Source organism: Myotis myotis, unplaced genomic scaffold, assembly GCF_014108235.1.
Source record: "Myotis myotis isolate mMyoMyo1 unplaced genomic scaffold, mMyoMyo1.p scaffold_m19_p_10, whole genome shotgun sequence".
Lineage (NCBI taxonomy): Eukaryota > Metazoa > Chordata > Mammalia > Chiroptera > Vespertilionidae > Myotis > Myotis myotis.
In genome coordinates this window covers 75,770,396-75,793,617 of record NW_023416314.1, presented here as the reverse complement: position 1 = coordinate 75,793,617, position 23,222 = coordinate 75,770,396, and the positions used below count along the sequence as shown (strand labels likewise).

The 23,222-nt window shown below is 37.1% G+C and overlaps 1 protein-coding gene across 8 annotated transcripts in view; it reads right to left on the bottom strand.

Annotated features, from left to right (window-relative positions):
- Positions 1 to 747: 747 nt before the first annotated feature.
- The window catches only part of CSTF3 (cleavage stimulation factor subunit 3), a 72,266-nt gene continuing 49,791 nt past the window's right edge, over positions 748 to 23,222 (bottom strand). For 3 of the 8 annotated variants that reach the window (XM_036326296.1, XM_036326298.1, XM_036326297.1), the window contains 18 exons: positions 22,494 to 22,526; positions 22,075 to 22,172; positions 21,028 to 21,094; positions 20,911 to 20,945; positions 20,701 to 20,827; positions 19,128 to 19,205; positions 18,133 to 18,295; positions 16,574 to 16,683; positions 15,835 to 15,951; positions 15,500 to 15,574; positions 14,158 to 14,301; positions 12,637 to 12,739; positions 9,645 to 9,714; positions 8,154 to 8,349; positions 5,068 to 5,221; positions 4,056 to 4,150; positions 1,818 to 1,878; positions 749 to 1,398 (listed from right to left, as the gene is read on the bottom strand). In XM_036326296.1, coding sequence (XP_036182189.1) covers positions 1,196 to 1,398; positions 1,818 to 1,878; positions 4,056 to 4,150; positions 5,068 to 5,221; positions 8,154 to 8,349; positions 9,645 to 9,714; positions 12,637 to 12,739; positions 14,158 to 14,301; positions 15,500 to 15,574; positions 15,835 to 15,951; positions 16,574 to 16,683; positions 18,133 to 18,295; positions 19,128 to 19,205; positions 20,701 to 20,827; positions 20,911 to 20,945; positions 21,028 to 21,094; positions 22,075 to 22,172; positions 22,494 to 22,526 — 1,929 coding nt within the window. In that variant the 3' untranslated portion in view covers positions 749 to 1,195. Of the gene's footprint in view, positions 1,399 to 1,817; positions 1,879 to 4,055; positions 4,151 to 5,067; positions 5,222 to 8,153; positions 8,350 to 9,644; positions 9,715 to 12,636; positions 12,740 to 14,157; positions 14,302 to 15,499; positions 15,575 to 15,834; positions 15,952 to 16,573; positions 16,684 to 18,132; positions 18,296 to 19,127; positions 19,206 to 20,700; positions 20,828 to 20,910; positions 20,946 to 21,027; positions 21,095 to 22,074; positions 22,173 to 22,493; positions 22,527 to 23,222 lie in introns of all 8 variants that reach the window. The other 5 variants (XM_036326300.1, XM_036326299.1, XM_036326301.1 and 2 more) reach the window with 3 other exon arrangements.

Sequence of the window (23,222 nt, the reverse complement as noted above, 5' to 3'; positions counted from 1 at the left end):
ACACTTCCTATAGTTAGTCTTCCTAAATCTCAAGAATTCTTTTGCCTTCTTTTGTAAGAATTAACTCTTACAGTATTATTTTTTCCCTCATGAGTTCCTAAATTGACTAAGTTAAGTTTGTTTGAAATTGTAATGCCTCACAGACTCTCATGACCCCCCCCCCCCACCACCTCCTTCCACTGATGGAGTTCCTTCCGCAAGTGGCAAAAGCCAAGAGTGAAGGAGGTAAAGTTCAGAAGCACAATATTCACATTGAATTGTTTTGTTGTTGCTCTATGAAGGTAAGTGAGCCAATTTTTTTCCTGGAATCTCTTATCACTAAGGGCCCTAGCAGGTTTGGCTCAGTGGCTAGAGCATTGGCCTGCAGACTGAAGGGTCCCGTGTTCAATTCCAGTCAAGGGCACATGTCCAGGTTGTGGGCTTGATCCCCAGTCGGGGGTATGCAGGAGGCAGCTGACCAATGATTCTCTCTCATCACTGATGTTTCTGTCTCTCTCTCCCTTGCTCTATGAAATCAATAAAAATACATATTGAAAAAATGGATCCCTCATGTTTTCAGTTAGTACCAAAAAAGATTAGGGAGGACATGCAGTTAAGTATACACACAGTAAATAACGTATGACCCTTCCTTGTAATGTTGATGGTATTGGCTAAATAACCTAAGGAGCTATTTTAAACAAATTCTGAATGAAAGCAGCAGAAGGAGACAAGACTTATTTTTTTTTTAGATCCTTTTATTTTTTAAAGGATTGTTTTAAAATTTTAAACTACAAAACAGATTCCATACATTCTGCCATAAATAAAACAAACAATAAGGCAGGACTCTACATAAGCAAACTGAGAACAACTGTTTTCAGAAAAATGTGATAAAAGCTTTACAATCATAAGCCATCCAGTTTTAAAATAAAACTATTGAAAACTCACAAAATCTTCAAGTGGCACATACAAGACACCCTTGAAGAGGGAACAAAATGTGGTTCTGCCATTTTGCACTGTTCTCAGTTCCATATTGTAAAATTCACACAGGTTGGTTGGTTTTCTTTCTCAAGAACCATATGATAGAGGCACCAATGACAATACAACTTTGTTTCCAAGAACCTTGTAACAAAGCATTGTCTCTTAAACATATGACGTAGGAGGCAAAAAGGGAATCCCGGATAAAAGTTTTCTTCTAGAGGCAGGTTTTGAGCCCGTTTCACCGAATTCGCTTCTGCTGCCGTGCTCTATAAATGTCATGAACAGGAGGGACGACAGCTCCCTTTTCCTCGTCGTCATCTGAATCCTCGTTGGGCCTTTTGACGGCCTTGGTGAGTACTGCATTACTTTCCACCGGGCCATTGCCTTCCACAGCGAGCTCTGGGGCTCCGCCAGTAATGAGCCTCACAGCTTCCTCAACAGCTGTTGAAATAAAACAAAAAGGGCTTTTGGAAGATGTTGAAGATCACACTGGTATGAGTATGTACTACTTTGGCTACTTTGTAGTTAATTTCATAGCCTACTATTAGCAAAGCCTGGTATAGTACTACTAACAATAATTAAGGGAAAAGACAAAAGCTGCTAACTTCAATAAAACTTTTCATAGGCGAAGTCTAATAGTGCCTGTTCACATGAATAGAAAAGATAAGCTTTTATGACATGTTACTTAGTGAAACTAGAATATGAAGAAGTCTCTGTGCCAAGGGTCACTCTGTTTCTTTGTACTTCTATGAGATGGCTAGCTGGTTTTGGAAACTTAAGTGGCAAAGATTAACAATCTCTCCTGCATAGGAGACAACAATGTGAATTCCACTCTAAGAAGTGGAGTTTTCATGACTTACTATTGGGTATCTTGCATCTTCGGAAAATTTCCATCAGTTCATCCACTTGTACAAAAGGACCCTATTTTGATATAAATAAATTTTATTTATTCTTAAACTTTTTATTAAAAATATTTTTAAAATTACAGTTGACATTCAATATTATAGTAGTTTCAGGTGTAGAGCATTGTGGTTAGACATTTATGTAATTTATGAGGTGAACCCCTGATAAATCTAGTACCCACCAGGCACCATACATGGTTAAAAAAAATATTTTTTAATTCCCAGATTTTATAAACAAGTTTTATTGATTGATTTGAGAGAGAGAGAGAGAAACATTGATTTCTTGGTCCATTTATGCATTCATTCTGTGTGCCCTGACCAGGGATCAAACCTGCAACCTTGGCACACTGGGATGACCCACTAACCAACTGAGCTACCTGGCCAGGGCCATAGTTAAAATATTATTATTATTATTATTATTATTATTTATATTTTATTGATTTTTTACAGAGAGGAAGGGAGAGGGATAGAGAGTTAGAAACATCAATGAGAGAGAAACATCGATCAGCTGCCTCCTGCACACCCCCTACTGGGGATGTGCCTGCAACCAAGGTACATGCCCTTGACCGGAATCGAACCTGGGACCTTTCAGTCTCCAGGCCGACGCTCTATCCACCGAGCCAAACCGGTTAGGGCATAAAATATTATTGACTATATTCTCTATGCTGTAGTTTATATTCACGTGATTATTTCATAACTGCCAACTTATACTTCTTTTTTTTTTCTTATATATTTTATTGATTTTTTACAGAGAGCAAGGGAGAGGGATAGAGAGTTAGAAACATCAATGAGAGAGAAGCATCGATCAGATCAGCTGCCTCCTGCACACCCCCCACCGGGCATGTGCCCACAACCAAGGTACATGCCCTTGACCGGAATCGAACCTAGGACCCTTCAGTCCGCAGGCTGACACTCCATCCAGTGAGCCAAACCAGCTAGGGCCAACTTATACTTCTTAATCCCTTCACCTTTTTCATCCAGTCTTCCAACCCCCCTCCCATTTGGCGACCATCAGTTTATTCTATGTATCAATGAATCTATTTTATTTTATTTATTTTGTTTTTTAGATTCCACAAATAAGTGAAATCATATCTTATTTATCTTTCTCTGTCTGACTTATTTCACTTAGCATAATACCCTCTAGGTCAGGGGTGGGCAAACTTTTTGACTCGAAGGCCACAATGGGTTCTTAAACTGGACCGGAGGGCCGGAACAAAAGCATGGATGGAGTGTTTGTGTGAACTAATATAAATTCAAAGTAAACATCATTACATAAAAGGGTACGGTCTTTTTTTTTTTTTTTAGTTTTATTCATTTCAAACGGGCCGAATCCGGCCCGCGGGCCGTAGTTTGCCCACGGCTGCTCTAGGTCCATCCATGTTCTTGCAAATGGGTATTATTTCATTCTTTTTTTATGACCGAATGATATTGCACTGTATATATGTACTACATCTTTTTTTTAAAAATATAATTTATTGATTTTTCACAGAGAGGAAGGGAGAGGGATAAAGAGTTAGAAACATCAATGAGAGAGAAGCATCGATCAGCTGCCTCCTGCACACCCCCTACTGGGGATGTGCCCACAACCAAGGTACATGCCCTTGACCGGAATCGAACCTGGGACCCTTCAGTCTGCAGGCCGACGCTCTATCCACTGAGCCAATCCGGTTAGGGCTGTACTACATCTTTATACAATTGTCTACTATCCAACTGGACACTTAGGTTGTGTCCTTATCTTGGTTATTGTAAATAATGCTGCAGTGAACATAGGAATGCATATATCTTTTCAAATTAGTGTTTTGGATTTCTTTGGATAAATATCCAGAAGTAAAATTGCTGGATCATACGGTAGTTCTATTTTTAATTTTTTGGAGAACCTCCATACTATTTTCCACAATGGCTGTATCAGTCTGCATTTCTACCAACAGTGTACAAGGGTTCCCTTTTCTCCACATTCTCACCAACACTTGTCTGTTCATTCATTGATGATAGCCATTCTGACAGGTGTGTGGTGATATCTCATTGTGGTTTTAATTTGCATTTCTCTGGTGATTAGTGAGGTTGACACAAATTTTAATCCCCCAAATCTGACAAGTTAAAAAAGCACTACTTTATATTTCCCATAATACAAGAGGAAAAGTACGCAGTTACTCTAACTCACAGAGCAAGTATCTATCAAGAAAACTGTGAACTAACCTGGAAACAGATCGGAGGAGGGAGAAGTTTCATTAAAACAACAGCTGCAGGTGGTACTGGGAATACTCCACCGGGCACAGGGTGTAAACCTGGAGCTATAAGAGAGAAAAGCAAGAATCAGACGATGGAAGAATTCTGTACATTTAAGAGCTAAAATAAGTAATTTGTACATAAAGATGTTCTATGTCTATGTTGCTTTTTTCTGGACATTTTAAAGTTGTGTTCAGGGCTTTACACATTTGAACAAACTCAAGAGGGTGAGATAGTGAAAGCCGTCTCGACCCCATGGCAGAGAGTAAACTTAGATGACTTTGCATAAGACAACCCAGGGTCTGAACTGAAGTCCATTGTCAAAGACCATTTCTAAGCCTCACAAAGCCATTTGTTAGCAATCCTGTTTAAAGTCAGTTAGGTATTCAACAACATATTTAATCATAAGGGGCTGGTTCAAATAGGATCTAGAGGGACTACTGTCCATTAGTAAGTATAAATAATACCAAACAACATGACTGAAGTAAGTTTCCAGCTGTACAGATAATCTGTATGTAGCAGCATTTCTGAAAGCTGTCTAAGTATCACTGCCAAAATGGGTCACTGGAATCTGGGTTATTGAGTTTTTTTGTTTTAAAGACATTCTTAACATAGGTCAAAGATTACAGTCTAGTCCAGCCGTGGGCAAACTACAGCCTGCGGGCTGGATCCGGCCCGTTTGAAATGAATAAAACTAAAAAAAAAAAAAAAAAAAAAAAAAGACCGTACCCTTTTATGTAATGATGTTTACTTTGAATTTATATTAGTTCACACAAACACTCCATCCATGCTTTTGTTCCGGCCCTCCGGTCCAGTTTAAGAACCCATTGTGGCCCTCAAGTCAAAAAGTTTGCCCACCCCTGGTCTAGTCACTGTCATAGTGACCCTAGTCTAATAGTGAACCTACAATGGAAAGGTCACATTTCTTGCCCCCCCACACCTCTGGATTTAAATCAGTACTGGATCTAAAGTTATGGCTTACGTGCTAAATGTCGTGGCTGAAATGGAATCATCTGCTGAGTATCTGGTTTAGGGTATTCTGGTTTTCTATCCACTTCATCTTTCAGAACAGGCACTATAGAAGGAGCTACAACTGGGTCTGGAATTATAGCTGCTAGCTTAGCACGGGAGACATCCTGAAAATGCAGAACAGAAGAATCCTAAACCTGAAAAAGGGACTTATAGAGTATAATTGTGCAATTCTACAATCTTGAGGATACACTGAATAATTGGGTAAAAACCACAGAAAGAGAGAATGGAGAGGAATAAGCAAGAACTTGCTGATGGTAAAGATTGTAAATACTCAACAAGGAAAGCTAAGAGGCTCTAAAGATTTGGTGTTTTTTAACCTTACCCAACTTGTTAAGAATCATTTAGGGGTGGGGAAAAATCATTTAGGACATTTGTTAGATAGACACAATCTTTTGTGGGTAAATACGTAAGACTGGGCACCAAGTACACTAGGGTAATTTGGAAGAAAATCTGCAATTCTGACACCTCTCTTCCACTGGAATTGAACAACATCCATTTAAATGAAGAAGCTAGATTAAGTGAGGTCCTGCTTCATGAAAGCTAAAATAAAGTTTATCATTGCTTACACTAGTTAAGATTAAGAAGAATTTGTTAATGAAATAAAATATTCCCAACATACAATTACAGGAAGAAGGAACACTTACTGAGCAGCCATTATTTGTCAGATAATTCTGGCCTCTTATTACTTTTTTAATGAGGCAAATAGTAACATCTCCATTTTAGTGAAGTGACTGAAAACTCAAAGAGGCTGTGGTATTTCCAAGGTCATACAGCCAAGTAGAGAGGATTAGGAGCACCGGCCTCTCTGACCTCAAACCCATCACCGTCTTCACTTTAGTATGTGGCAGTGCCCCACCAGGGCCGAGAACAACTCTCCGAAGGAAGCCTCCCATTAGCAGATACCCCACCCCAGAGAAGTGCCTCTGCTACAGGCAACCTGTGTCGCTCTACCTGTCTGGAATCAAGAGTTCTTTTGCCACCATCAAGGGATATACAAGCTTCCACCTCAAATTCTGCTCACATGCAGCTGGAGGCAAATCTAAATGAGTAGGCCCACTGGGAATTACTCTTTTCTCACATTCCCTCTCTAACATGCTACACACACAGAAACACATGAATCTTTCCAAATAAAAGAGTAGAAAGAGCAATATAAGATGGAAAATTCATATTCAAGACGTTCTACTTGGAGATAGCTCTTTATTTTCATTAACTTCCAGAATTTCCATTTTCATCTTTGCAAAGTTGAGACTTTTTCTAATAAAGTCACACAGTCTAAAATATCTTTGGCTTTTCTTTTTTTTTTAAAATTTTGTTTTATTGCTTAAAGTATTACAAAGAGTATTACATATGTCTCCTTTTTTTTCCCCCCTTGACATTCCCCCGGCCTCCCCTACCCCCCAGTATCTTGTGTCCATTGGTTTGCTTATATGCATGCATACAAGTCCTTCGGTTGGTCTCTTACCCCCCTCCCCCCCGCCCCGCCCCCAACCCTCCCCAGCCTGCCCGCTGTAGTTTGACAGTCTATTCGATGCTGCTCTGCCTCTGTATCTATTTTTGTTCATCAGTTTATAATGGTCTTTATTATCCATAAATGAGTGAGATCATGTGGTAATCTTTGGCTTTTCATTGAGAAATAGTTAAACTAGAAGGAGAACCTGCTCAGCCCTGGGCAGTAACCCCTTAGTTCAGAAAAGGAGCTTGGGACTGGCACAGAACTGGAACATCCATTCATAAAAAGTCTGAAGTTTAATTATGAGTAATTTTTCTCAAATATTTCAACCTGGTTTGGACAGCAGACCAGTGAGACCCAGGCCAAAAGAGGGCAGCGAGGAAATGGAGAATGATGGTCAGGAATACCCTAATGCTGGCTGGATTAAGGGGACCAATCTAGGACTCTTCCCTTTGAATTTCCACCTTGGTCTTTGCTAACATGACCAAGAAAAATCAAGAAATAATACAACAACGGTTTTCTCAGCAAGGGCTATTTCTGGGGCCGTGTAAGCATTAACTTTTCCTCCTGGTCGGAACAGGTTCAGGTAGCCAGATTTGTTTTCTTATGACTCAGTGGTCTACACAGAGGAGTTCCTTTCCTAGATAAGCTAATTTCCTCAAGGGCCCTGTGGAAGGATTGATGTTTCAAAGATATAGATCCCTCAAGGAAATTTACTTAACAAACTGTAACATTTCTTCATTATACCTACAAATATGTACCAGGAGCTACATTTGGTTTAAGATCTATCCAAATACATTGCGTTTTAAGAACTATTGAGGAAAATATATAATACCTAAGATGACAGTCATATTTTCTTTTGTTTTTCTTCCCACCCAACACCTCCATCTATCTGCCCATCAGACATTAGGGCACTGACAATTTCAGGGAATGAAAGTATTTGTTAAATTTCATTTTGTTGCCGAAACCGGTTTGGCTCAGTGGATAGAGCGTTGGCTTGCGGACTGAAAGGTCCCAGGTTCGATTCCGGTCAAGGGCATGTACCTGGGTTGCGGGCACATCCCCAGAGGGAGATGTGCAGGAGGCAGCTGATCGATGTTTCTCTCTCATCGATGTTTCTCTCTATCTCTCTCCCTTTCTCTCTGTAAAAAATCAATAAAATACATTTAAAAAAAATTTTCATTTTGTTGTATTTGTTAAATTTCATTTTGTTCAGTACTTTTTTTTTATAAAATCCTCACCCGAGGATATGTTTACTGATTTTTAGAAAGAGAAAAAGGAAGAGAGAGAGAAAGAAATATCAATGGGTTGCCTCCCGAATGCGCCCTGACTGGGAATTGAACCCACCACCTTTTGGTGTACAAGATGACACTCCAACCAACTAAGCCATCTGGCCAGGGCAGTACATTTGATATTCAGTGTTTCATAAAACCAAGAAAATTCCCTGAACTTTTTTGTTTTCTGCAAATCTATTCTAAAACTAGATTATTTTCTACTTCAGAATTTAGAGTGAAGTTTATCCATGAAGTGTTCTAAAACTTCAGAAAAGTAAGGACACTACACACATCTTGCCCCTAAGTACATACCTTATAACCAAGTGCTTTTAGTTCACTTGCAGAGCAAGGATATAAATCCATGAACTTGTATCTATCTACCAGTAAAGCTGTTTCTTTGCCTTCATACTCTTCCTTGAATGCTGTAAACCGTCTTTTCTCCACTTTGAGTATACTAGCTAGATCACCAATATTACTTTCAAAAGCTAGAAATCGGGCCCAGATTTCTCTGTAAGAAAATAAATATAATCAATACTTAATTGTTCTGGGTTTGGGGCAGGAAATCCATTTATTTTAAAAAAAAGCCTTATATTTCCCCCTCCCTTTTAAAAATTATGTCTCTTTTTTTATTATAAAGACTTCCAAACTATAGAAAAATAGAATAGTGCAACAAATATATCATTACCTAATTACCTAGATTTAATCATTACTAATATTTTGCCATATTTGCTTTATCTTGTTTTTATTTAAGTATTTGAAAGTAAATTATAGACATCATAATATTTCACCCTAAATACTTTTATATTTAAGCTCTGTTGTGATTTTTTATTTAGCATACCTTCCTATTCTTTGTGGTCAATAAGACAGATATTTACCCTGGAAAAGGTAAACTCCAGGTGGAAGAGCTAAAAAAAGAATCTGGATAGATTTCCAATTTCTCCTGAATAATGTGGCTTCACTTTTTGTCGAGTGGCATGAATTACAACATAGAATACATTCTTCATTCAATTTTATGAATAAAAATATAAAAAAGCTCTCTATTTTTCCCATTAGTATGGATCACTGAGGATCAATTTATGCCTCACTACTATTCTAACAGCCAAAATTAATTCTCTGAGGCTCTAAGTGTCATTAAGCGCCACTGTACTAAAGTAATATACTGAATACCTATTACATACCAGGTATAAAACTATCACAAAAATCCAACACTGGTAGAGATTATTGTTACTCGATGGGAAAGTAAGGATTGGCAAGGTTATGAAATCTGCCCAGGGTGTAGTTAGCTAAGCTGGAATTTGAACCCAAGACTTCAAGCCTTACTATTTCCACTATATGACTACTTCATGTTGTTCCTTTGTTTGGTAAAACTGATAGAGGTAAAACCATAAATCAGGAATATAATGTGTCAAACAAACTTTCAATCTATAAGAATCTTTGCTCTCAAGGGAGGTAAAATTTCAGAACACGTCTCTTATTTGTTCAGATCAATTTCTAAGGATATAGTAAACTAGAAAAATATATTAAAATAGTCAATAATAAATTGCTAAGGCTTCTCTCAAAACAATTCTGATCAGTATGAAACACTAAAAATGTATCTTTAAAAACAAAACAAAAATTTTTAAAAAAATTATCTTAAACAGATATGAAAATATTGAGGGTAGGCATTTGTAAGTTAACCTTCAAGAGAGATGGGAAATTTCTCCTGAAATTTATACTCAACAAGCAAATGTTCATTCCATAGCTCACAATTCAAGTATTCAAGCCACATTAGGACCTGACCAGCAAGTTTTCACGATGGCTTACCCTGACTTTTCCGGAGGAAGGCTTCCAGACGTTAAAACGCGTTCAAACAAAACTCGGGTATTATTGTCCTCTAGGATAAAAGAGTTTTTAAATATTAAAAATATTGAGTTTCACAATTCAGCAGTGTATTTGCACATGCATTAACTATTATCACAACCAATTTTTATAGATGAGGGAACTTGAGGTTCACAAAACTAAGGTAGTTGATCTGGTTCACTGTTATTGAGTAACCGAGCTATAACTTGAAACCAAGTCTTTTTACCTGTAGTTCAGCCCGCCTTGCAGTTGTAATGTAAAACTATCACCAGGTCTAAGCTTGGCATCATTTGCCTTTAAAAATAATGAAAATTACATATCTGCTGACATTAGAAGTGTCAGTCTGTAGATATTTTTAAATACAATGAGTGGGAAGGATGGCAAACTCAAATTGAGATATAGTTGAGTTTCTTATTTTGCAACACCAGGACTGCTCTAAATATAGGTATTTAGGTTTAAATTCCTATATAGGTACAATAATATCTAGACCGGTAGACAAATATGCAAATGGAAAATGAATTAAGAATGAGGAGAACATGCCCGCTCTAGGTTCTCTCTCTTTTGCCCCAAATTGAAAAGAAAGTCTCACACTGGTCTCGGCTCCCAAGCTCCCCAAAAGTTTGTCTCTTCGCATTGTGCTCCCTGGGCCAGTTGGGGGAGGGGGGGCGGCGGGGGGGGGGGGGTGCGGCCCACATCCCTTTCTCGTGCCCAGGGTGGCAGGTGCCTGCCAGGGCAGCCTGAGCTCTACTGTACTTTAAAGAGTGGCAAGTAAATCCTGCATTTTATTCTTCTTGCTGTGTTCCACGCTTTGCTTTAGGCACACATTTTGCCATTCCATATAACTTTCCACTGCTTGTCATATTGTTCTCTGCCTGGAATAGCACATTTCCTCTCTTTACCTGGCTAACTACAGCTTATCCTTCACGACCCATCTTGTGTCCCCTTCGTTATGACACCCTCTAGAAAGCATTGCCCAACAGAAGTATGATGCAAGCCAAATAGAAAATTTAAATTTTTTGCTAGCCACATTTAAAAGAGTAAAAATATGCCACCAGTGTGGCTTGGTTGGCTGAGTGTCATCCCATGCACCAAGAGGTTGCTGGCTCCGGGCACCTGCCTGGGCTAAGGGCACGATCCCCAGTAGGAAGCATGCAGGCGGCAGCCGATGGATGTTTTTCTCTTATCAAGGTTTCTATCTCTCCCTCTCCTCTCTCTCGGAAAATCAATAAAATAAAAAAATAAAGAGTAAAAATGGTGGGATTTACTTTAATATATTTTATTTAACCCAATATATCTAAATTATTATCATTTTAACATGCAACCAATGTGAAAAATTAGGATATTTTATTTACCTTTTTTTTGTTTTCATACTAACTCTTTGAAATCTGATTGCACCACATTTCATTTTGGCCTGGCTGCATAGCAAGTGTTCAAAACTAAGTAGTCTAATGGCTACCATAATAGCACAGCATAGCTCTAGAACTTAAATTATAGTCTCCTCTCTATGCCTCCAAAGTACTTCACCCGGGGCTCTATTACAGAATTTAGCACATTTTTTCATGATTGCCACCATATCCTAAGTAGTTAACATTTATATATAGCATGCTTACTACATCCATATAAAAGTCAAAACTTCATATAATCCTCTCAACTTATCATATGAAAGGTATTTACTATGACTGTTCTGCAGGTGAGAAATCTGAAACAAGTTCATACACCTAATCCCAGAACTCATGCTTTAATTAAGGACCAAATAATGATGCAATTATGTTTATACATATGATTCCCCCATGAGAATGCTCTCAGGGAAAGAATGGAGTCCTATTCACCTTGCTATTCCCAGGCCCTAGGAACCAGAAGGTACTGAATAAATAAATGATGGATAGATGAGTGGATGGATAAATGAATGGCAGACTATCTAAAACACTGAGGCTGGAAGACAAAAATGCCTACAGCAGATATCGTCCTCAATTTTAGAATAGCAAATATTACACATACTAGTAACTATTCTAAAAAAAAATCAAGCAAAATAGTTAAAAATTAGTGAGGAACATTAATTTCATACAAGAAAAAAAATTTAATTAAATGCTCCACTGTCTCACTTTTTGAAGTTAAGTCCTTTTCCAGAGTGTAGAATCACTAAGCTGAAATACAAAATCATATATAAGTTGTATTCTTTTCTACTATTTAGGTATACAGAATGTTATATATTTCCTGAAACTATGATTAAAATCATTGGTCAATACCTGTGATATCTAATTCTATAATCATTCACATGGCATATACTTGTATATTTCTTTCTTAAATCAACTTTTATGATACCATTTTTTGGTCAAAACCTATCCTGGGCTGTGGGTAACTGGACTAAATGAGATATACATGTACAGTATATATGAATACCCTAGCTTAGTGCCTGGTATAAGGTAAGAACTCAGCAATGGATGGCCATTATTATTATAATAGAACAGGGAAATAAAATAAAGATGCTAAATAAACATAATGTTTGGTTTTGAAGTTGGTTCCCCAGTAGCCTCAAAGCATCTTACTTTACTGCTTGGGCACCTTTGAGTTTTGTTGGCTATAGTTTTTTGTCTGTCCTGTCCTATCACCCCTTACCCCTTTCCCCACACAAGAGACAATTTACCCAGAGTCATCAGAGATGAGCATGGACAACTCTGTCTCCAACTCTAAATATACAGCTTTATCCTACTATTGATGGGAATTTACTGATGATGCACTGAAGATGATTCTGCAGAGTCAAAAGGCACCCACCATTTCTCAATAAATATAAATTCTTGGTTGACAGGCCACAAATATTTCCTGAGTGACTATCAAGTGCCTGATTCTGGTGTGATAACATGATTATAATACATTGAGAAGGAAAAAATCCAACAACATAATTTCAGAGAATAACATTGATGGCTTAATATTATGTAATCATTATAGATCTACTTACCATTGAGGTGAGAAAGATAGTCAATATAGGCCAGAACATATTCTGGAATGTCTCCATACTTCTTTAGCCCCAGCTCAAAAATCTTAAAGGCAACAGATTTGTCCTAGAAATAGAGAGAGGAAAGTACTGATTTCCATGAAGTGTCAGACAAGATACTCAAAAGGATATTAAAACTACAGTACCTAAATGTGGCAAGTTACATTAAGAATTAAAATGGAACCCTGCCCGTTGAATCAAGAGGTCACAGTTCGATTCCTGGTCAGGGCACATGCCCAGGTTGGGTGCTCGATCCCCAGTAGGGGGCTTGCAGGAGGCAGCCGGTCAATAATTCTCATCATTGATGTTTCTATCACTCTCCCTCTTCTAAATCAATAAAAATATATTTTTAAAAAAGAGCAATAAAATGAAAATTAATACCATATTAAGTAAAAATTACTGTGCTAAAAACCACTCAAGGGGGTTTAGATTCAGAAATATGGAGTTTAATAAGGTAGAAATGAGCAGGCGGTGAGGGTTTGGGATGATGCTCCATGTAATTGCACAGATGCACTTAAGACTTCCTTTATGCCCTAGCTCAGTGGTTGGCAAACCGTGGCTCGCAAGCCACATGCAGCTCTTTGGCCCCTTGAGTGTGGCTCTTCCACAAAATACCACGTGCGGGCACGCACGTACAGTGCGATTGAAACTTCGTGGCCCATGTGCAGAAGTCGGTTTTCGGCCTGGGCGAGTCTATTTTGAAGAAGTGGCGTTAGAAGAAGTGGGGGGTGTCGGTCGGTGGACAGGAGACACGGCTCAGGCGGACCGCGGGATACGCAGCGCGGGGAGGCGCGTGCGATTCATGCCCGAGTTGAGTGAGCCAGTCAGTCAGCAGTCCCATTGTGCAGTGGTTAGTGCTAGTCACGTCCACAAATCGCGCGCGGGTGACAAAAGATAGACAAAACAAGTATACAAGACAAGTGTGGATGGGAGAGTTGGAAGGGGTCCACCTCAGTGAAAGTACCTCAATCAGATTGAGGACGTTTTTAGCAAAGGCCAGCTTAGGAGGACCCTAATTAAGTTAATAACAATGTACCTACCTATATAGTTTAAGTTTAAAAAATTTGGCTCTCAAAAGACATTTCAGACGTTGTACTGTTGATATTTGGCTCTGTTGACTAATGAGTTTGCCGACCACTGCCCTAGCTGGTTTCACTCAGTGGACAGAGCGTTAGCCTGCGGACTGAAGGGTCCCAGGTTTGATTCTAGTCAAGGGCACATGCCTGGGTTGCAGGCTCGATCCCCTGTAGGGAGCGTGCAGGAAGCAGCCAATCAATGATTCTCTCTCATCATTGATGTTTCTATCTCTCTCTTTTCCTCTCCCTTCCTGTCTAAAATCAATAAAAATATATATATTTTTAAAAGACTTCCTTTATGACAAGAGTAATTAAAGCCTAATGGCAGGAACTAGAACTACCTTTCTTTCAATTAAGTATCTCAGAGGAAAGAAATTATTTCATCGTTGTATTTTATTTCAGTGCTTACTTTACTACAGTAATACTCCATGAGTGCTGCAGTAACGTAGACATGATGGCGGGTTCTGGTATCTTCTCTTGCTTTTTTAAATATCATCCTTCCAGATTTGATACCTTCTGCTCTTCTTGCAAATTTCATATACTGGATATATACCTATGTAAAACCAAGTATTTGTGTTCTATAAATAAGGCAGAATGTGATCCGTGTAGTGTTCGAAACTGGCTTATGTTACTTTAATATTAATATATTTTCTGTATAAGAAATAAATCTTGAATAACCAAGAAATCAGAAAGTAAGATTATAGACATTGCACTATTTAAATCCATGAGCAAATTCGTTCCGGTATTAAAGATGCATGCACATTATTTTTTTAAAATTGAGATATAATTCACATACCACAAAATTCACCCTTTAAGTGTGTAATTAATTCAATTCAATGAGTTTCTTTTTTTTACAAGATTGTGCACTTATTACCACTATGTAATTTCAGATCGTGAAATTAGTAATTAAGGAATTTGTTAATTTCCCTATTAATAAAAGTGAAACTACTAGAAAACACTCCATTAATGAATACCACATAGAAAACTCAAGTTTTTATATAATTCAAGCACACTTAAAATATATGTTTAATTTCACTTTTTGTGGGGGAGGAGGCAGTTTTATAACTTTAGTAAACAATGAGCAGTTAGTTTTCATCGACATTAAGTATTTGCAGATTTTTGAAAGTGGTGACAGGTACATAGGTGACCAAGAGATAGAGCTTCTTCGGTGAATCTTCATCCTCATTACGTTTTCTGGATCTCACACCCATGGTACTTTTACAAAACTCAGGACTTGGAAAACCATTATTACAGAGCAGTATTCAGGTCAAAGTGAGTTTCTGTCCAATCTCTTCTCAGGATGCTTGTTTCTCCTGCCTCCATTTATTTAAAAATAAATATTTTTTATGCTACAGTTATGTGGCATAAATGGCTCCAACCACGATCACAATGAAGGTGTCGGAGAAAGTGCCACAGCAGCTATGCCATATTGCTGCATTAAAAAAAAAGAAGACTGAGTAGAGAACAGATCAGTAACTGCCAGAGATTGGGGAAAAAGAAGGGTTGACTACAATTGGGTCACGTGAGAATGTTTGGGAGCCACTGAAGTGTTTTATATTTAATTATGATGAACAAATGTCACTGGATGATGATTCCCATAATTCATCATCATGATGGTCCCAATATTCACTGTTATTGGTCAAGATTCATAGAACTGAACAATAAAAACAGTGAGTTTTGTTGTATGTACATAAATTTTTGTTTGTTAAAGCAGACTGCAAAGATGGGAAAGAGATTTGTAATGTACTCACCAATGTGGGATCAATGTCCTCAATTGCCAAAAGTCTATTATATATACTGTGAACTTTCTCGTACTTCATGCGACTCTAAGGTGGTAGAGAAGAAGTGGATATGAATATATACTCTAAACAAGCACATCAGAGCTCTGAGGAATCCAGAGGCTGCACCCCACAATGGCACCTGCTTTGAGCATGAATATGTAATGAGCTGAGGACTAATAAATGTTCATTTCATATCATCTTTGTCTACCAAAAATAATATTTTAGGCAAAGAGGCAGCCAGAAAAAAATTCAGTCCTGCAGTAAAAAATCCAATTATAAGAAAGTTCTAAATATTTTTTACTCACCTCTTCATAATCTGCATATGCAAAATACAGAAGCATATTCTTCTTTAATAAAGTGCTTATGGCTCTTTCATATATATTAGCAGCTTCATCACTAAATAGTTTGGCATTATTCATATCCTAAGAGGAAAAACAAAAGAAAAGCTCACTATAATAATGTTAATATAGCTGAAAGAGAATAAAATACATACACACACACACACATATAGACACATATGCATTTCTGGATTTTAAGAATATTTCAAAGACTCATCTCATTATTTTAACAGAAGAATCATAAAATACTGTCAATGATTTATCACTGTAATACCTTGAAAAATAGCTACTATGTTTTAATTCTGACTAAGGAAGTCTAATTATGTAAGAGTGTCCCTAAGATTCATTTTGACATAAATTAAAGTTTTCAACACTTATTCTTTATTACCAAAATTTTGTTAGTCCTCTCCCGAGGATATTTTTTCCAATGACTTTTAGAAAGAGCAGAAGGAGGGAGGGGCGGGAGAGAGAGCGAAACATCAATTGGTTGCCAGTTGCCTCCTGCATGCACTCTGACCAAGGCCAGGGATCAAACCTGCATCCCAGGTATGTGCCCTTGACCAGGAGTCAAACCCAAGACCCTCCAGTGTGTGAGGTGATGTTCTAATCACTGAGCGGCAGTGGCCAGGGCTCCGTGCTATATTTAGCAAATTATTACTATGCCAAAACCATGGAAAGACAGGAAGGGACCAAAAGGAATACTCACCCCCTTCTCTGCTAGCAGTTTACTTGACTGCTCAAGATACTGGGCGGCTTCATACCAAATATCAGGGTGATGGCCCAGCACAAGCAGACACTGTTCATAGGCAAACATAACTAAGGAAAGACAGTCACAACATTCAATTAAGATAAATATTATTTACAAAACTATCAATACAAGCATCATAATTAAATGATTAGGCTACATCAATGCACTCAATAATGTATGGTAATTGGAAATAAAAAGTTTTAGTGATTTCTGGCACCATCATCCTCCCAAGCCCTATCTATCATTTATTAATATTTATTGAACACCAACTATATGCTAGGAATATAAAAAACACCATGAATACACCAGTGAATCTAAGACTTCCTATACTCAAAATGTAATAAGTATTGTGATTAGGTAAGTACAGGGTACTCTTGAAACTTACAGCAGCAGGACTTAACATAGTTTAGGGACTCAAGAAAGGCTTCACTAAGGAACTGACATCTAAAGCGAAACCTGAAGAAGGGATAGAAGCTGGTCAGATGAGACAGTAAGTGGAGTGCAGGAATGTCAGGAGTAGACACAAAAATGGTGTAGGCAAAAAACTAAAACAAAAACCAGTATTTGCAAAGGCCTATAGGTGGGAAAGCAAGGCAAGATTGAGAAATTTTTTTAAAGTTCCAAATTCTGGTTCTGGCAGTGGCAGAGGAGTTTGTATCAGATCAACTCTCCCAAAAATGAAATTCATAAACTGAAAAATACAAAAGCAACTATTTAAAGGCACTGGAGAATGACCAAAAGAACAGAAACCAGAGAAGACTGAGCCCTTAAAAAATCAGAGCTACACTGGGGAGATCCATATTTAATATGGCTTTTCCCCTCAAGGGCATACCCTTGTGTGTATAGTTCTGGGATAGCTAGGACTCAAGTCAAATGCTGAAGACTTACTGGCTTGAGATAAGTAAGATGTAATTCTGAGCTATGAAAACAGCTGAAAATTAAGGAGGAAATTCCCCAAAAGAGAGCCATCGAAGGTGGGGCCTGAAAATCTGGGCAAACATGCCCCCAAATATTTAGCTGATACCCCAAATGGACATGCATAGGAGAGAATACACTAAGAGAGCAACTATAAAATGTAGTAAGTAGAAAGCAAAGCTGGAAGGTTGAAAGAGCTGAATAGATATCGCTGAAGCTGCCCACTGTATTGGAGACCAAGTTTGGAATTGAGTCCCATCAAGTTTCATGGACTGGGTAAACACATTGTACTTTCCATTATGTCCCTTGCCCTAGCCGGTTTGGTTCAGTGGATAGAGCATTGGCCTGCGAATCGAAGGGTCCCAGGTTCGATTCCAGTCAAGGGCACATGCCTGGTTTGCGGGCTTGGTCCAAGGCAGCCAATCAATGATTTCCTCTCATCATTGATGTTTCTATCTCTCCCTCCCTCTCCCTTCCTCTTTGAAATCAATAAAAATATATTTAAAAAAACAAACAAAAACAAAACCTCAGTATCCTATGAGATAATATCAAGTGGTGTAACATGCATGTAACTGGAATCCCAGAAGGGTTAATCTCATTACCTCTTTTTGTTATAAGGGTCTGATCTTCTGTACGAAGAGGGTTGCTCTTTTCCCACTGTATGTATTTCTTCCACATATCTACCTGCTGAGCTTCTTGAGGAGTATTCTGAGGAGGCACTGAGGGAGCATTGCGGTCCAAACCTTTCATTACTGTCTCGTATTCCTAGACAACAAGCATTTAGCATTCTGTGGTGAGCATAGGAACAACTCAGATATACAAAATGATCAGTTTGGAATAATTTGCTAAAATGCCATTTCTTCCAAATACCACTTTAATATAATCTAAATATTGAAAATCAGGGAGAAAGATTACGGCAAGTTACCTACCCAAGCACAGGTTATCAGGACGGGCTGACAAGAACCCCCCTGGTCTGTGGGCTAATCCAGGAGGCCACTCTCCAGCACAGAGCATGACTGATGACCCGGGGCATCATTACTGCCATCTCTGGAGAAACTGTGTCTCTTTAAACCTGTATCACTAGGCTATTTTCCCTAACTTCTCACCGTGTCAATTAGTGAAAAGCTATGTTCCCAAGACAAAAGTCTGTCTCTGAGAGCTGTTAATAGACAACAGAGTAATATAGTATTCAGATATGCATGAGCAAATAGGAGGGGAGGATAAGAACTTCATCAATTATAGCTGGAACCTTGTCTCTACGACCATTTTCAATATTTAAAATTTTTCTTCCAAACTCAACTTATTCTCTTTTGCCCTTTAACATGTCTGTAAAGAGGTATTTCATTTGCAGTGGCAGGCTAGAAGAGGTCAATGGGGGAAAGAAGAAGACATATGTAATACTTTCAATAATAAAGAATTATTTTTTAAAAAAAGAGGTATTTCATTTCAAATATATCATCTGCTCAGACAATGCAACTAATCATCATTAAGATTTCTAATGATTGAAAATATTAAGAAAAATACCATACAGGAAAAGCTCTTGTGTAAACAAACTCATAACAATCATTAAAATAAGTGGCCTGACAGAATTTCATACCTTTGCTACACGCCTAGCATTCATGTAATCTCTACTCCGATCTTCAATCATTTTTTTAGCTAAATGAATATTGATACCCTAAGAAAAAAACAAAAGAAAACATGTTAGTTTTAAATTAACTATACTTTCATATTAGCACAATATAGTTAAATTTATTCATGTACTAAATTACTTTAAATTTCTTATTTTAAAAGATTTTTTTTGTTAATAAAATAAAGGTTCAATCACATTATATGCTTCAGAGATCAAGGAAGATGTGCTAAAGTCTGATATAAACTGGCAAAAAATTTCCATAGATCAGGAATTTCTAAAGTTACGGAATGATTTCGAAAGGATATAAATTCTATTTCATATAAAATTTTAATAAAGAATGATGTACAGATTCATCTGACAGAATAGCTGTGGATTAATCCTGAAAAGTACTTTTCTAAGTTTGCATAACTTGCAAAATTACTGCAGGACAAAAAGAAAGAAAAAGAAATGCAATGGTAGAAGTAGACATAAACATTATCGTTCATGACCAGCAGATCTCAGAGAGCAGACCAAGAAACTCTGATTTCCAAGACCCTTTCAGTGAGGTCCATAAGATCAAAACAATTTTCATATAATACTAGACATCATTTGCCTCTCTTACAAATATACAGTGGAGCTTTTCAGAGACTATGTGACATTCACTATTATAAAAGATTGAATTTAGAAGCAGATATAATCTAGCTATTTTCTATTAAACTCAATATTAAAGAAATTTAAAAAAATACAAAACAATGCCAATCTTATTAAATTTTTTCTTGTTTTGGAAATTACAGTTTGTTACAATACTATTTATGTTAAAATGTAAAGAGTTTATTATTGTAAAATTTAAATGATTAAAAAGTATCTTAAAATTTCTCAGTTTTAATGTTAATATGCAAAATATGATATATAAAACCCATATTAAAATGAAAAGTTCTTTGTAGTCTTCAATACTTTTTAAAACCCCAAAAATAAAAAGTTAAGAGAGCTACTGTTCATATGTATGAGGGAACAATTTTAATACTCTACATAGTTCTTCCAAATCACAGTGGACATGTGAGGAACTTTCTTTTAATGATGAAGCTTACTTGGCATGCATGTTTACTTATTAGCTCAGATGATTAAAGCATATGCCAATAAGCCAAAAATCTTGGATGGTAGCTCCACATTTCACAAATGCAAGCCAACAATCATATCTACAACTAGGTAAAAGAGGTGTATTGCAATGATTACTACCATTGGAAAAACAATTCTAAAAAGGTACCATTTCATAAGGGATCAATGTGTGGGTATAGTTTAACAATGAATAAAAATGGGTTTTGTTAGAATTTTGATTTTCCCAGAGTAGTCTCTAAAAAATAATGACTTTCTCAAAACCTTGCAAAAACGTCAGAAGTGGTTCTTTCATTACAATCAACATAAAAACAGACATGCGCAGCACTGATATGGGGGTACCTAATATCAGAGAGGCTAGAATCCACAGGCCCACAATGCATTAAAATTAAAATTAAAATTAAAATTAAAATGGTGTGGTTATAATAACTACTCTGGCCTAGTTTACCTCTTCATACTTGTTATAGTCCCTCCAGAGCTGTTCAATGTTGATCATTGGATTAACACAACCTCGTTGATAAACCCTTCGGACAGCTGTTATTCGCTGATTTTCTGCATAAGATCCAACAGCTTCCCTGGTGTTGGGTAAGAAATGCCATCAATCATATTATACCTAAATCAAATGTGCACACTGAAAAACATCCATAAAAATACTTACACGCCTTTTAAGAAATTGATGTAATCCACCCAAATCTAAGAAATAAAATAAAACGTTAGTATCTTTCTTGATATTTTTAAATTTATAGTGTATATATTGAAAATATTTTAACTCTACCTGATAAGACATAATTTCCATCCCAATTTTATCCAATGCAAAATCATATGCTTGAGCCATTTTTTCTCTGAAATAAATGTGAAAGACATGTTTTTTTAAAAAAAAATTCTATTTATTTATTTTAAAAGTTTGTTTTAATCCTAGCCGGTTTGGCTCAGTGGATAGAGCATCGGCCTGTGGACTGAAAGATCCCAGGTTTGATTCTGGTCCATAGCACATGCCCAGGTTATGGGCCCAATCCCCAGTGTGGGCATTCAGGAGGCAGCCAATGGATGAGTCTCTCTTATCATTGATGTTTCTATCCCCCTCTCTTCTTCTCTGAAATCAATAAAAATACATATTTTTAAAAATGTATCTACAACTAAAACACAATCATAACTGCTGATCACAGTATCAGAACAGCATTTGAACTTTTTGTATATATAAACAAAAATGTAAAGGTATCCTTACAAGTACACAAAGTGCTTCTTTTGGTTAGCTTGCCAATGTCACTTGTTTCTTTTACCTTCTGCTTGTGAGCTTATCAATGATCAGGCCCAGGTTTTATTTATTTTTATATCCTTTAAATTGTTTAATCTTATATGTAGCAAAGTAAAATGTGGAAATACCTGGTGTAAGCAGGTAAGTGACATATGAAGATCTATTAGCTCTGAAGTAAAATTTAGAGTAAAAGAACTTCCTCTTCAATATAAGACAATAAAGGATAATGAGGAAAGGAAGATAGAATTCTAGTTATAGATAAAACTGAGATGTGTGTTTTAACATTTGGGAAGGTCCATTACTTAGACTCAGTGAAGTTAGATGGGTGGGCGAGAGTCAGAGCAGGGAAACTACACAATAGAACTGTCAAACGTGCCTTGGAATACTTAAGTAGCACATTGCATTGCCACCTACCAAAAGTGGTGCCATGACAAGTGATAAAATGCTCTTTATTAAGTTTTGACAACAAGCCTGTCTCTTTCCCTGGCGTTAAGAGAAGGTGAGTTACTGTGGGACTGACTGTGTGCCTGGGATCACTTGCATTCTTAAGACCCTGATTTAACTTACTTGTAACTTGGTAGTTTGCCCTTGGTTTCTCGGACATATGAAAGATAACACTTCCATAAATCAATGTGCAAAACCTTCATAAGGCATCTCTGAAATAACTATAAATACAAGAAAACATTATCAGAATCCATGGGTAAATTTCACAGGTGCGTGGGTAAAATGGAACTTTACAAAACAAACTTAGCTCCTTTCACGAATCTATCTTCTTAACAAAGCAAATGGCAAAAACAACTCCTACCTACTTCTTATTTTTTAATTATAAACACTATCAAACATACAAAAGTGCTGAATAAGTACAATGAACTATATAATCACTACCTAGATTTAATAATTGTTAACACTTTACTATATTTTCCTAATATGGTAAGTCCTCAGTTAAGCTTCAGCATAAAAGTCAAAGTATCTTTAACAGAACTCACCTTTTCAACCTTGTCATAATTTTTAGCTTTAATCTGAAGAGAAACAGAAAAATATCAGATTAACATCACTCTTCTTAAAGTATTAAAACACTACCTCTCATTTTTAAAAAACTAATCTTGCAAATTCATCTCTATACTTTCCTGTTAATCCTGCCTTTCTAAAATAAATAATAGAAGTTTGAACCCAATTATGGATATATGCATTATAAATATATGCCGTATACAAATTCATCCTATATGAATATTTTCTTGTACTCATTTATGTTGAAATTTTGTGAATTTAAAATTTTGTAAAATAGTCAACAAGATGAATACAGACATACAAAGCAGAGTAGAACAGAAATTTTTTTTTTTGCTCATTTTGACTAAATTTTAGTCACTCAGGCAAACTACTATTTTCCAGGCACTGGGGCTACAGTGAACACAACCTGCACAGTCTGCCCATGTTCTGATAGAGCTGACGATTTTATGGGAATAAATGCCAAACTGGGGGAAGTACAGGGTGCTAGGTGCATTTAGGAGGAGCACAAGACTCAGACTTGGGGAGTTGCACAAGATCTCCTAAAAAGTTAAGACATTAAGAATGATGCGTTACACTGGTGAATAAAGGGAGGAGTTATTCCAGGCAAAGACCAAGGTTAAATATAATTAGATTTCCTTTTCTTTTCCAAGTGTTTTCATCAGATGGTAGGTAGGATTAGTTGCTCAATTATGATTTATCAGCAAGTC